At 37.7% G+C, this 15,800-nt stretch overlaps 1 protein-coding gene across 3 annotated transcripts in view; it reads left to right on the top strand.

The window, feature by feature from the left end:
* ARHGAP18 (Rho GTPase activating protein 18) overlaps positions 1 to 15,800 on the top strand; it is a 194,563-nt gene that overhangs the window by 150,073 nt on the left and 28,690 nt on the right. For all 3 annotated transcript variants that reach the window (XM_049654328.1, XM_049654329.1, XM_049654330.1), the window contains exons 6-8: positions 6,651 to 6,816; positions 9,140 to 9,231; positions 13,745 to 13,822. In XM_049654328.1, the coding sequence (XP_049510285.1) occupies positions 6,651 to 6,816; positions 9,140 to 9,231; positions 13,745 to 13,822 (336 nt within the window). The remainder of the gene's footprint in view (positions 1 to 6,650; positions 6,817 to 9,139; positions 9,232 to 13,744; positions 13,823 to 15,800) is intronic.

Here is a 15,800-nt window from a genome sequence, read left to right as displayed (position 1 = left end):
CACCAACTGCACACTTGGTTGAGTAAATGGTTTCATTTTATTTTCAATTTTTAGGGATTGCTTTTTTGAAATGTAATTTCGTTTTGTAAGCATGTAAAATATTTACATGGTCCAGAAGTCAAATTTAAAAACAAGTTGTATTAAAAGTCTGGCTTCTGTCTCTGAGCCATCATTCTATTCTCTCTGTCCCCTTACAGGTAAATTTACCTTCTAAGTAAATTCTTTTTTATTTTAACTTTATGGTTTAACCTTCTATTCTCAGATAAATGGTAGCCCACTATACACACTTTTTTCAACCCTGAATTTTGTTATTTTTGACTTAGCATTATATTCTGGAAATCACTCCCTAGTAACATAGAGAAATGTTTCTCATTCTTTTTTTTATAGCTATATCCTACTCCATTGTGAAGATGCATCAAAATTTATTCAACCTTTTCCCTAATGGTGGACATCTAAGTTGTTTCCAGGCTTTATCATATATTTGTAAGAATCTGTTTTTATACCTGATGGGAAAAGTAAAGGAGTACGTATCCTTTGGCTTAAAGAGATGACCTATACTCCCAGACTGTCAGTGTAGTGGGCAGTCCATATCTCAACAGATGGAAGGGGTTTTAAGTAAAACACCGTAGAGTCTAATTTAAAAAAAAAATGAAGACACTGTTGACTTCTAAGCTGTTCATTCAGAAGTGGAATAGAATATAAATTAATAGCTACTTTAGAGACTTAAAAACAAAACTTCCTTTCTTGTTTCATTCTCTGCTTAACATTTCTGCTTACCTACCCTCTTGATTTTATTCATGTTGTGCCCCAAGCTTAAAATGACCTTCCTATTTGGACCTCCTTGTTGTTCCCCGTTTACCAAGAAAGTCTTAACTCATCCTTTGGGGTCTAGTTCGGTCTCTAACTTTATTATTAAGTCCTTCCTGGTTGTGAATTTACATTAGATACAATGTATAAAATAATCCTTTAAGCTGTTAAGATGCCATGCTTTTGATAATTATTGTCAATGTAATCTGGTATTTATCTATGCATATATGCATCTGTTCATCTCTATACCCATTTATCCATATGTCTCATAGAAGGCATGGGCATGTAAGCCTTTCACGAGTCCTCAACATGGTTGATGGAATGAATATTTATATTCATCACTCTGAGGCAGGTGTCTAAGCAGATAAACCTTAAATACCATTTCTACTCCATGCTCCCCTGCTTCTGTAAATAAGCAGTAAGCTTTATGTAATACATTGTTCTGTGTTGACTTCCATTTTTTAATTCATTTCTTTTTTCTTACAACGTTGGGTAGTCTTTGTTAATTCTTTATGATCTCTCACAGCAGATTCAGATTTCTCCTCTTAAATTTGTAGATCAGGTTTTATAACCTCTCATGGGCTTCAGTTTGAAAATGTAGCTACTACTTTGTTTTGTGTACCCACTGTATCTCAGAAAATATGCTCTGTAATTTATCAAATGATCTCATGATGTAGATGTTACAATTCCTGTTTTTCATACAAGGAGACAGTAAATTATATATGGCATGCAAAGGCTTGGCTTCAGGGACTCAATTTTTGAAGCTCAAGTTTTTTCTGGAAGGACCATGTCGACTCCACTTTATGTGCCCTGAAGGTCTATGTGTATTTAATTCAGGTGTGAGTTTAAGTGGCTCTGTATTGGTGCTGTTGACAACTTGTTCAGGGTAGCTTGGGATATTTTATAAATAAGATTCTGGCTTGTGGGGTCCATCATGTACAATAGAAATTTAATAATACTCCTTCAGCGTACTGTGGAGACTAAACATTAAGGATTCTGAAATTTTGAAGATCCGTAGTTTTAAAAGTGTAACTATGGTAAAGCCTCTATTCTAAATGCATGCCTATATTTAGTTCTTAGGTCTTTATTCAGTGTCCTTTGGATTCTTACTGAATTATGACCTTGCTTGTCTGGTAACACAGCTCCGTGCATACTAAATACCAAAAACTAGGCATGGAGGCCCACCTTGGCAATTTGCTGGAGAATGGAACAACTCTGGAGGACATTGAAGAGGTGTTGTTTCAGGATTGAATGAGGACACTGAAAGCCAAAGCAGACACACTTGTCCACAATGCAAAAATAGGTGTTTAGGGTTATAGTCCTGAATTGTCAAGAAAAGGTTAAATTACGGCTATTTGGTCTCCATTTAAAAAATTGAAGAAATATTGGAATGCCTGGGTGGCTCAATCTGATTTTGGCTTGGATCATGGTCTCACAGTTGGTGAGTTAAAACTCTGTGTTGGGCTCTGTGCTGACTGTGCGGAGCCTGGAGCCTGCTTTGAATTCTGTGTCCCCCTCTCTCTCTGCCCTTCCCCTGCTCACACTCTGCCCCCCCCTCTTTTGCAAAAACAAATAAACATTAAAAAAAAATTGAAAATTGAGGAAATATAAAAAAACTAAATTTGAAAGTTCGTTTGTCTAGAAAAATATTCATCCTCTGAAAATGACAATGAAATGCTGTAATAAAATCACATTTTATACATGGAAAAATCTTAGTTAAGAAATGTATTTCCTAGCAGACCAGGAAAAAAAAAGTCATCTGTGGAAACTGACCAGGTAAGAATAGATTCTCTTGCTTTCCAAGTTGAAGGTAGAAGTGACTTGATGTATTAAAGTCAAGTCCATCAAAGTCCATCTTTACTGATGGAGTGCCTAAGGAGCCCTTTGTATTGTGAGGTCTGCAAAAGAGGGGTGTGGTCGGGGAGAGCTACCTGATTAATTTATAGTAACACATGAGAACCAGTGACCTTATAATTTTTGAGAAATTTTATTTCACTTCATTCTTGAAGCACATTTTTCAAAAGGCAAAGAGCTTTGCTTTTGCTGAAATTGCGTTGCCTGCTCTTAGCCAGTGAACTGAACCATCCAGTCTATTAACTAAACAAAAATGACAGGGGACTTCATAAATATTTAAAGCTGCTGCTATGAATTAAACATTGGGATGAAGAACTAACTCCTTTCATTAAAGCACAATGATAAATAAATAAATAAATACATAAATAAATAAATAAAAGCAAGTTCATGACATATATTGCTAGGTAAATCAAATGTTTGAACTAATCATATTTCAGGTTTCTCTAAACATTTACCTTGGCTAGTTCTTTAAATAATTAAATTACATGTGTTTGGCTTATTAGATCAATAGCTACTGATTTAAAGGAAACGTTTAGAACTGAATAGAAAGAATAAATGGTTGGTAGATCAGATTGTTTCAGCCCTTCAGAAAACAATGCAATTAGCAGAACTCTGGGGCCAGGCCTGAAGAAAATGTGACAAGTTTTGTGTGATTTTGTGAAGCTCAGTACAAATCACGGGACAGCGAGGGAGCATCCAGCCAGTGGCCCTATACCTCACTGACCTCGATTCTGTGCTTTTCTCCCTGTAGGGTGTGTGTCTTAATTCATTGAACAGACTGGGACAGGACCCCTGCAGTGTGCCAGGCCTATGGTAGAGTAGGGATACGGAAATGAGTCCATATGAGCCCTTGAGGGGCTCACAGTCCTATACCAGTACCGATCCACCTAGATTCCTCCCCACATGCTCTGGTGGACAGAGAAAATGGAGCAGAACAGAATGGTTATTACTGCATTTAGAATCTAGAAGATCTGAATTTGCATCCTTCTTTTGCACGGGCTTTGTGGCCATGTTTAGTCTCAAGTCCCCACCTAGAATATGCTGTAATAATTCCTACCTATTGGGACTTTTTGCAGAATAGGATCAAAAAACCATTTATCAAATAAGAGTATTAGCCTTATCATGTTTTCTCTTACCTTACAGTAATAGTTAGGCAAAAAGGAAAGGCACGAAATCTTGAATTTATTGAAAAAGCTGTAGGAAAGAAATGTAGTGATAACGCAACACTTTTTGAGTCTTTACTTGGGCCATTTGATCCTCACCACAGCCTTGTAAGGTAGGTTCTGTTGTTCCCATCTTACAGATGAAGTGGCTGAGGTGACACGGAGGTGATGTAATTTGCCAGAGATCACATAGCTAGTAAGTGATGGAGACAAGATTGTCCACCTGTGGTTTGGCCCCACGTTCTCAGCCCCCATGCACTGCACCGTTAACACTTATGCTGGAAATTCACTTAGACTATATATTTAATGATGTCTACTGCTGTTTTATTTCATATTCTCATAAAGAACTATACAAAGTTCTCTCTTGGAGTTGAGTTTGCTTGAAAGGAATTAGCTGCTCAATTCCAAAAGTTGTAGGTTTGAGGAAATGCTTTAAGACAGTGAAACTTCAACATTTTGGTCTTATAACCTTTTGGGCTCTTAAAAAGTACTGAGGGACTTCAAAAAGCTTTTGTTTCACTAGTCAGGAAGGATGTTGGTATTGAGGACAATAACTACCATGGCTTCCAGCGCTTTGACAAAACCTCAGATATGTGGCCTTCTGGCTAAGAATCTGTGATTTCCTATTGTTGGAGCATTTGTTGGCTCCCTGAACTTTGCAGCTACTTAGAAGTATGCTGTGGCTGAACCAAGACAGAAGGCATACACATAGTTCTACAGAAATTATGGTTTCATGAAAGATTTTGAGGAGATGAGGATGGCCGTAAGTGATTTTGGAATGTGAAGAATTTCTTTGGATTGAATTCCATGGAAGTTTGTCGCTAACCTCTGTTCTTGGTCTATGAAACGTGAATACATAGACTAAGGAATCCTTTTTCTTGATAAGTAAACAACAAATACTATGAGAGTAGTGATTTTGTTTATATCAGTTATTATACCTATGGATATTTACCAAATTAGAAATTAAAATTGAGACATTTGGAAATTATTAATCCACTTTACAGCATTACAGTTACCATAAATAACATTTTTATGAAAAATCGTCATTTTCTAAAACAAATTATTTTTTAAAAGATTTTCTTTAAAGTTTATTTTGAGAGAGAGCACACGTGTGCAAGTGAGGGAGGGGCAGAGAGAGAGAGAATCCCAAGCAGGTTCTGCACTGTTAGTGCAGAGCTTGATGTGGGGCTCGAACTCACAAACCACAGGATCATGGCCTGAGCCGAAGTGGGACGCTTACTCTACTGAGCCACCCAGTCACCCCCTGAAACAAATTATTAAGAAGTGTGCCATGGTTTTACATTTTATCTACTCCAGTGTTTCACTGTAGTGGAAGTCAGTTGGGTCCTCACCTCTGTATCTGTGTTCAGTCTGTTGCACCAACACCTGTCTTACACCTTTGGCAAACTCCACTGAATAATCATAAGGGAATGGGAATGAAAAAGGCAAGTAATGCCTTAGTATTACTCATTAAATAGTTTTGACCTCATAGGTGCCTTGAAAGAGTGTTCGGTAAATTCCTGGTTCCCTGGACCTTACTTTGAGAACTGCTGCTTTAAGACCTGTCTTTTGCACTAGTTTTTAGACCATGAAGTGTTAATAACATCGTACAAAAATGAGCAAAGTAAAGGGAATAAAAGGGAACAGTTGAACATCCTTGGCCGTTAAATGAGGAAGTGAAGAATAAACCCTAAAGATATACCCTTTATAACCTTTTTTAATCAAACCATCAAAGAATGATCATAGTTTTTAGTAATCCGTAAATACAGTAGGAATAAAATTTGTCTTAAATATGTTAGAGACATTCATGTTTTTACTTTGTGCTTTCTTATATTTAATGCATTTAATATTAAAAGTGGCTGAATAGGTCGTAGATAATATTTGGGAAAGGCAGGAAACAACAAAACACCACTTACTTGCCTGTGATAGTAGTATCTCTAAGTCTCAGTTGATTTATTCAGTGGTGAAGGTAATAATGATAGGGACAATATAAAGGTGCTTGGGAAGTGCCAGGCATTTAAACGCCACCACAGCCCACTGAACTAGGTGGCCTTCTTCCCCTCCTTCTCTCCTTTTCCCCTCTACCTGGTCTCTTTTTCTTCCTCTCCCCTCTACCTATGTCCTCCTCCTTCGTCCTGCCTCCTCTCCCCTCCTCCTCCCCACTGTCCTCCCCTTCTGCCGTTTTCAGAAACCGTGGTTAAGCAGTTGCCAGATTGTTAGTGGCTAGTCAGTAGCTAGATGAGTGGAGTCATTCTGGCTTTAACGTCCATGCTGTTAGTATCCCTTCTGCTCTCCCTGTCACCCCAGTGCTCTACAGCCCTTCTGTACCTACCTTATCTGGGTTTTTATCACAATATTTTTATATGTATTATAAATATTATTTATTTCACATCACTATACCTATAATACACATGACAGAATGTAGGTAAAGGGTACCTCGTACATTGTAAGCACTCACTCATGGCTCTATTCTTCTTTCTCTTCCTCCTCCTCCTACTCATGGTTGGTCTTCTAATCTTCCTTGGTTCTTGAAAGTCAATAACTAGAGTTCTTTTTCAGTTTTACCATCTCTTTTGTCCTCTTTGCCACGAGGATTAGTACTCCTAGTACATAGTCTGGTCGCATCGTCTGTCGTACCTCACATACTGACTCGCTATAGGTTTGAGGACCATCCTCATGACAAGATGGCTCTTCATCCTGACTATAGAAATTCTGCCATAGCTTTGTCACTACTTTGAGTATAGCTTCTTTGTATAGTTACAGTTTAGTCGGCTTTGACTACAAGGGCTAGATATTATAAACCTTTATTAATGGTACTTATTTTAGAATTTCAGACTGCCAAAAGACAAAACGGGTACCACCAAGATTGGTGACCTGGCACCCCAGGACATGAAGAAGGTTTGCCATTTAGCCCTAATTGAGCTGACTGCCCTCTACGATGTATTGGGTGTTGAACTGAAGCAACAAAAAGCTGTGAAAATCAAAACAAAAGGTAATTTTGAAATAGAGAACAGTTAGATTTACTTCAGAAGTAGCAAAGATGAGCTTTTGAGTGGTATTCTTAGAGGGGGAAACATCTACAAAGTAAACTGACACTTGAATACGTCTGAAGTTCAGATTCTAAAACATTGTTTTCAAAAATCTTGAAACTTGATAAACATACACCGTTCTCCCGGCCTATAGAAAATAAAGAGGTAATAAAATAATTACCTTTGAAGGAAATCCTAAGTTAAGGAATCTTTCTGCAAATGTTCTTCCCTTTGAAAATAGTATGTTTAAAAAGTACATTGGGTACATAAACTACTTTATTTCCAAAATCAGATCTTGAAAAATAACTTGAAGGTAGTTGATCGATTGCTTTTGCTTATTTATTTGATGGGAAATACATAGGGTGGTTAGTAGCCTGTCTCTTTGCTCATTTACATTCTACTTTTAACTATTTTGTAAAAAACATTCTTCGCTTAATATTAAGAAAATAATGCCATTGTGGCCATAACACCACCAAACTATACTCATCGTGGATATGTGTTTTTCTTTTGTAAGCAACTTGCTTTACCCATTATATAAACAGACTTTATTTTTTATGATATGATAGAGAACAGACATCTTCTCAATTCTTGGTCTGGAAATCCAGATAATTCTCTATTGACAAAGTTTAACTGTTTAGGAATCTCTGACCTCTTCTTTAAGTGCTCCCTTAAAGAGATACCAAGAATTAGGATTATTGAGTTACTATGGTAACATTAATAAAGACATGTATTTCCCTGATTTAAGTTTTAGAGGCAGTTTCTCTGTAGGAATGAAGTATATCTACCCTCAAGGTCCTTTCTCCCATGCTGGGCCCCAGAAGACCTCATTCTGTGCTCAGTTCCTCTGAGTGTTTTAGCTTAAGGCTTGAGATGGTGAATTTCTGAGTTAAATGGTGCTTCTGATTTTCCACAAGTCCATTATAGATAATGAAAGACTTTAGTTGTTTTTTCAGAAACTTGTCACAAAGCCTTTTCCAACTATAAAATAGAAATATAATTTAAATAGCTGTGAGTCAGTACTCAGGACTTTTAAAATGGCTTAGAGAAGCTTTTTTATGTTTGAGAATTGCTTTCTAACAGAGAGAGAAATAATAAGCCATTCTCATTAAGAGCGTTAACTATTAACAGAATAGATTTTCTTTCTGTTTCTTAAATATTTTTGTATCTTATCTAATAGATTCATCTCCCAAACTGGACTCCTGACATTTTTGAAGATTACATTTTTTCTTAATTCCTAAACTAGAAATTATTTTTTGGGTTACTGGTATTCTTTTGAGTGGCATCTCTATAGAGAGTCAGTTTTCAGTGTCCTCATTCCACAGTACAATCCCCCCCTTTCCTTGTTCACAAATGATTTATATCTCCCCTGATGATGTGTGTCACACTTCTGTGCTAACTGTACATTCAGTGATGGGGGTGGGGTAGGAGGTGCTAGGCAGAAGTTATGCTCACACCAGACTGCATATGATTTTAATTTAGAAAAATTATAAATTGTTGCCTTTCATTTCGTGGGGAGTTATTCCCAAATATATAAAACTATGAATTTCAATTTAAGACTACCAAATATCTATATTTTCCAAAGAAAAGCATTTGTAGAACAAGATCATAATGTTGGCTGATTTCTTAAAAAGCAAGAATTTATATTTTTCTGTATTGTAGGATGTTAGCTGTCAATTAAGTATGAAAGAGATGAGTAACGTTTGCTTTAACCAGAACTTTTGATTACCTTTAGTAAATTATTTGCATATTTTACATACTCCTATAGCACTATTTCTCTTATCTGGTAGTTTGCACTTTTCTAATTATTATTTTTTTAATGTTTGTCTATTTTGAGAGAGAAAGAGAACACGTGCGCACATGCGTGCCCGAGTAGGGGAGGGGTGGAGAGAGAGGGAGAGAGTCCCAAGCAGGCTGCGTGCTGTCAGCGTGAGGCTGTCACAGGACTCAATCTCCTGAACCGCGAGATCATAACCTGAGCCGAAATCAAGAGTCGGATGCTTAACGGACTGACCCACCTAGGCATCCCTAGAGCTTTCTAATTATGTTAATGATTATTTGCAATCATTTGCTTAGTTGTCTTTCCTTGTTAGATTCCTATATAAGACAGGGTCAAGATTTTCTTATTGAGATGTGTATACGTAATGGCTAGGTAATGTCATTCACTTAGAAGTCCTCAATAAATAGTTGTGTGTTTGAATGACTACATCAGAAATCTGTTGACGTAATATTTTTGCATTAATATTTTGTAGATTGACGGAAATTAAGAAATTTTATTTTTTGTTGCAGATTCTGGTCTTTTTTGTATTCCATTGACACTATTGTTAGAACAAGATCAGAGGAAAGTACCAGGAACTCGAATACCCTTGATATTTCAAAAAGTAAGTAAGCCTAGATGGGTCAGCATAGAGAGAACATACTTGAACTAATAGAAGTTTTTTTCCTTGGCATTCATAATATTATAATCTCATTTTCTAATTGATGTGCTCTTTTATTTTGTACTTTGATTTTTCTATTCAGGAAACAAATTTGTTTCAAGGGCTCATAATTTTTATTTCATGGTGATGTTTTCTGTGTTATTACTATAACTGTGATTACCTGGCATCATTTTCCTGTCTTATATTAGCTAGCTTGGTATAATTGAGATTTCAATTCTATAATACACAGGAGTGGGAACTGCTTATAAGTTTCTAGGGAATTGTATCCTCATGAATATTTCATGCCTGTATGTATTTCCCAAGCTTTCCTATTTACAGTGAGGATGTCCAATTTAATTTACTAGTGCCTACTTCCAAAGTAGGCAAAGAAACCATAAAGTAGAATTAGAAAGTGATTGCTAAACTATCAAGTCACCAGTATGATCCACGCTCAGTTATTCATAAGGGGAGGATCTATGGCAATATAAAAATTTCAGTCTAATCTCTGAGCCATCATTGTTCAGAAACCCAGATTCTAGGTGATAAAAGCCAGGAATGCTACAGCAAGGAAGGTAGGTCAGATCAGTTATGGACTACCCAAGCTGTAGATTTTTTCCAGCACATTGCAATTTCTGAAAGCTCTGGGGAGAGCAAGAGTGGCAGTGGGAACTTTCACAATTGGCTGGCTCAACAAACTCATTCAGTAGTAAAGCTTAGTCTCCTTGGCACGGATTCTTCTGCTCTTCCAAACCAGTCATTAGCCGTCTTAGCTACTAACCTCTGATTGCGTTATTCCTCATGTTCACCATTACACCCAAACCTGTATCTCATTGTTTCTCCTAATGATCTTTGCTCCACGCCGTGTGTTCTACTCATCAGCCTCTGCCAGTCCCTGCCTGTAGACCTTGTATCTGTGTGGATAGTTGTCAACCGTGCCTGTGATTAGCTGGAGATGCTAACAAATGTGGGCCATGTATTCACATCAGTTTAAGTAAAAGGTGCACGTTACCACCACAGATGACTGTATGGAGCAAGGATCTCAGCAGCATCCTTTCCAAGTGGATACGGGTTCTCCAGAGAAACAGAACCGATAAGGTGTTGTGTGTGTATGCATGTTTGTACAGAGAGATTTCTTTTAAAGAATTGGCTTATGCCATTGTGGGAACGGCACATCTGAAATAGAGCAGTCCAGAGTCTGGAAACTTGGCCAGAGGTGATAATGGGAGCGTTGAGCCCAAAACCTGCAGGTTGGAAACTCCTGTAGGCTTTCCATGTTGTAGTCTTGAGGCAGGATTGCCTCTTCTTTGGGAAACCTCAGTCTTTACTGCTGAGGCTGCCAACTGACTGGATGAAGCCCACCCACGTTATGTAGAGTCATTTGCTTTACTCAGAATGTACTGATTTAAGTGTTAATTACATCGTAAAAAAATACCTTCACAGTAACATCTAGGCTGGTGTTTGACCAAATAACCAATGATGAGTCACACTGGACTTTTATCAAATTCACCATCATACTAGTGAAGAGTAAGCTTTGGTCCCCGCAGAAATTCGGAAATTGTCTCCTGATCAGGCTGAGGATTGAATGCAGTCCCCTGTGATTTTCTCTTGGAATTGTTTTCTCATTTATTATTTTACATTTCTGTCACTCATTTCAACATTCTGAAAACTCAGGCTGCCAACCAGTTTGAAGTTGTTAGATAATAGCCTTAAAGTCTTTTTGTTCACATAAAAAATAAGGGTATAAAGAGTTTACTCTTAGATAAAACTCCTCTACTTGCATCCCCTCTGAATTATAAGCACAAAAAATACAGTCATCTGTCACTGAAAAATATTTTTTGAGTGATCAACTCTCACCCCAATTAGGTATTTCCTCCATTTTGTACAAAGGAAAGAATTGGAAGTCACTGATTTGCAAAAAAAGATTTATTACCAATTTTTACAGGATTATACTTTTTTATTTATTAAGAATTATACCCCAAAAAGGGCTTTAACAAAACTTAGCTAATATCCGTGAATCATATCTGTTGTTTTCTTGTTAGTTTTGTTTTGTCTTTGCTCAGAGACACGTTGTTTAAACTGTAGTCTCGGAAAGAGTTAGGGAAATAGAAATATTCTTAATTTTTATCTATAGAAAAATTCTGACAAACTGGCAAATTCTCACTGTCACAGGAATCTGCCAAATCAAAGATACTTTGTGTCAAAACCTTCTGACTTCATTTTCAATTCATAAATTTGTGTAAGTATGTAATCCCTCTTGGGAAATAGTATGAACATTATTGATAAATTATGTAATGTCTCTTGTAGGATAAATTACTAAAAAGCAGCCTGATTAAAATATAGATCAATATAGTTATTTTTCATTTTTAAGTCTTGAAAGTAAAAGTGCTATAGAATATTATTTATATTTTGACAATGCTATATAATGTGGTAGCTAAAAAGTTATTTTTTAAAAAATGTTTAATGTTTATTTTTGAGAGAGAGAGCGTGAGCAGGAAAGGGGCAGAGAGAGAAGAAGACACAGAATTCTAAACAGGCTGCAAGCTCTGAGCTGTCAGCACGGAGCCCGACGCGGGGCTTGAGCTCACAAAGTGTGAGATCATGACCTGAGCTGAAGTCAGATGCTTAACTGAGCACCCAGGTGCCCCATAAAAATGTTACTTTTAAAGAGAGAAATATGAAAAAAACACATGGCATTCTTTGAGGCAATATATATGCATATCTCTATTGAATGCTGCTCTTTCATGTTAGAGAATAATGAAAAGAGCTTAAATATAAAAATTCAAGACTTATTGTCAATTATTTAGAAATTATCCATTTTTCCTGTGTATTTAATGAAAACGGAAGGCATGTATTACTGCTAGGAACTAATTTGCTGTAGCAGCTAGCACAGAATTTTATTTTTTGCCACTAGAACATTTTAAACATTTTAGAAGATGAAATAAAAATGAAAATTGCTTGAACAGTGAATAAATTTTGCATGGTCTTATTTGATAAATTTGGTTTTAAATCCTTTATTGAATAATGCCCTTCTCATCTGAGATAATTCATGTAAAGGTTTGCTGTGGGTTTACTATCTAACGTAATTGAAAAATGTGATCTTGGAAAACATTCCAGTTGAATTTTTAAAAATCGTGTACTGCTTTGACTGGTCAAGGATGGTTCTTTCTTCAGCTGATAATAAATCCTTAGGAGAATTTCGAGACTACTCTTTGCTTTATTCTTACCTGACTCCCCCAAGATCAGTGCATTCTTTGGCCATAACCCAGGGATAGAAGAAGTGAGGTCATTAAAGAAAAATTACCTCTCTTCCAGTGTCTACACAGTACAATATATCTGATTTCAGGACATCTAGACAAAGGTCAGGAGACCTCATTTTATGATATCATGCTTTGCTCCTAGTAGACACTTGTATAAGCAAGGGAGAAGCAGTAAGCTTCGTGCCGTTTATAGAGTCTTGGTAAATCATTAAAGGAGATTTCTCTGGGGGAAAAAAAAAAGATAAAAATTTACATTCTTTGGCACTCTGGAAGATTTTATTTATGTCTTAGGGTGTGCAGAGAGATTTTAGTAAGTTTGGGGATGAGTGAAGAGTAGGTCTGTCTTTTGTGAAGTTATAAGACTTGTGAAAAGGGGTGGGTGGTAGGAAGGAAAACCTATCTGATACTAGTAATTGCCTTATATTTAACCTGAGGACAAGGAAATGGATTTCCTTAAAATAGCAGAGTACCCCCTATAAAGCCTTTGGGCACTGCCCAGGGAATACATATTTCAACTGGAAGATCACTCTGCCAAGAAACTAAGCACTTTTTTTTTTAATCATCTTCCTAAGCTTCCAACAGTATGCCATTGTAATTTCTCCATTTGCCTTAATCTTGTAGGTTTTGGCATTATTTTAAAAAAAAAAAATCTTTGTTACTTTAATGCGGTTCTGGAGACCTGTATATATTCACTGGGTATCAGGTACGATTTAAAAACCCTATACAAGAACTGTTTTTTACTTAGGTTTACCACCAAAAGCTTAAAAATGAATATTCACAAACCGTTTTTTTTTCTTCATACCATAAATAATTATTTCAAACAAACCAAAAATGAGATGTAAATGTGCAAGTACTGGAATTTCCTAGATTTATTTCATTGCAGAACATACATTTCTGGAAAAGTGGAAGAAATGGATGGTCTCAGTTGCTTTTAAACAATGCACATCTTCAGTCTCCATTTGTTCAGGGTATGACAGCTGTTGTGTGAAATTATACACTGCTGTAATAAAGGAGAATAAAACCCAACTTTTTCTAATTTGTAAGTAAAGTTTCGGGGCTTCCCTGGTTTGCAGGGTAGGGCTAGCGCCATAGCATTCAAAACTTGGTGAAATCCAGTTTACACGTCAGCTTGCATGTATTTATATGTGAAGCAGATCTTAAATTTGGAATCGTACCTCTCAAGAATACCCAAGTCAGAATGTTCTTCTGTTTCTACACAGCTGATTTCTCGGATTGAAGAGGGAGGCTTGGAAACTGAAGGTCTCTTAAGAATACCCGGAGCTGCCATTAGGATCAAGGTGATCTCTGAGTTCCACCAATGTTGTTTAATTCTGCTTTGCCATTTTACTTTTAAATGCTTTAAATGTATGTTTATTTTTGAGGGGGGCCCAGAATCCAAAGCAGGCTCCGGGCTCTAAGCTGTCAGCACAGACAGCTTTGGCCTTTTAAAAGGTAACTTGTCTTCCCCACCTCTTCTTCTTCCCATGTATAATGATAAAACCGCTTAATTTTTTTTAAGTTTATTTATTCATATTGAGAGAGAGAGAGAGCTTGAGCAGCGGAGGGACGAAAAGGAAGGGAGACAGAGAATCCCAAGCAGGCTCTACGCTGTCAGCGCAGAGCCTGACTTGGGACTCGATCCCACAAACCGTAAGATCGGGACCTAAGCTGAAACCAGGGGTAGGATGCTTAACTGACTGAGCCACCCAGGTGACCCTTCACATTCAGTTTGTATTTAGTTTTCTGTTTTCTGAACATTCAGTTTATATTTGGTTTTATGTAGTCTCTGCTGATTTTTATAGGTTTTGATTTCTCTTCAGAATCACATTAGCTGTAATAATACCATGATAAATAAAGAAGCAAATGATTTTAATGTCTTTGCCGTGCAAGCCTAGAATAGGCACAAAAGCATAACAAGCAAAAAGACACGAGTAGTTTCATCCTTCTCAGGAAAAGAGACCATGATGTGTCAAAGTATCAATAGGGGGACTGGTGGTGGATTTAGTCAGCATGAGTAATAGCAATTGAAAAAAGGATGGGCGCCTGAGTGGCCCAGTCGGTTAAGCGTCCCACTTCGGCTCAGGTCATGATCTCATGGTTCGTGGGTTCGAGCCCCGCGTCAGGCTCCTTGCTAACAGCTCAGGTTCTGTGTCTCCCTCTCTCTCTGTCCCCCTCCCCGACTTGTGCACGCTCTCTCTCTCTCTCTCTCAAAAATAAAATAAACGTGAAAAAAAGATTAAAAAGTCAGGATGATAAACTCCAGCAGGGGAGCAGAGTAGGAGACATGACAATAGTCCCCATACAGGAGTCTTTGGGAGCTGACAGAATGAGACTCTGCCCCACTGCTATCCTGACTTTCATACTTCCTGTCTCACTGGATGCCAGGTAGCCCAAGCCTGGCTTGTGAAAGAGAGGAGGTGATTCCCAGACTTGCCCTTCCTCCCTCCCCCTGTCACCTTTTCTGGCAAGATGGCATTTTGTTCCCACTCTCTTGGGATGCTGTGTATCTTCCGCCTTTCTCCCTGTCCCCCAGCTCCTGCTCTGGGGATAAAGCATCCAGTAAATGCATAGTAAAGATGGACTCACCCTGCAGATGAGGCATAGTACATCAGCGTCCCAGGGGAATTGCATTTTACAGGGGCCTCATGCTTGAAATTGTGGCTCTATCTGGGAAACGTGTCTAGGAAGAGGTTTTGGTTAGCAGCCACTCGCAGTCTCCTCTCCCTCGCCTCCAAAGTCAGCTTTGGCTCTCACCTGAGAAGAGCACAAGTCTTCCAGAATTTGCAAATCCAAGAGAAAACAGGATAGGGAGAAGAGAGATTTTCTCTTCGTTTCCTCAAGACCTATTCTATCGGACATTTTTAGAACTGAATCAGGGAGAAACGACTCTTGGTGGGCGCACGTGCTCTTTGCCTGTGACTGAGGCTGTGGGACTGCCAGGACTGGAATTAGTATTCATACCTTGCACGGTTCACATCATCTGCTTATTTTGATAAGCTTCCTCAATGTAGGATGCTAGTTTCGGCCTACTTGGCTCTTACTGCATAGGGTGATCTCAGTTTAATCAGATTCGAGTAACCTGATACGTATACCCTGCTCAAAAATTTCATTCAGCTTGTGTCCCGTGGGTTTGGTGTCTGGTTCACAGAAGTCCCTGAAACTGCTTTGGGGTCCGTGTAAGTTTGATTAGGTGCCATTGTTTTTTGTTTTTTTTGTTTTTTTTTTTTTATACCAACAGTCAAACATGGATAGTGTGTGTGATTCTGAGATAAGTTC

Source organism: Panthera uncia (genome assembly GCF_023721935.1).
Source record: "Panthera uncia isolate 11264 chromosome B2 unlocalized genomic scaffold, Puncia_PCG_1.0 HiC_scaffold_24, whole genome shotgun sequence".
Taxonomy (NCBI): Eukaryota; Metazoa; Chordata; class Mammalia; order Carnivora; family Felidae; genus Panthera; species Panthera uncia.
Note: the sequence above shows the minus strand (reverse complement) of the source record. Positions and strands in the feature narration are given on the sequence as shown.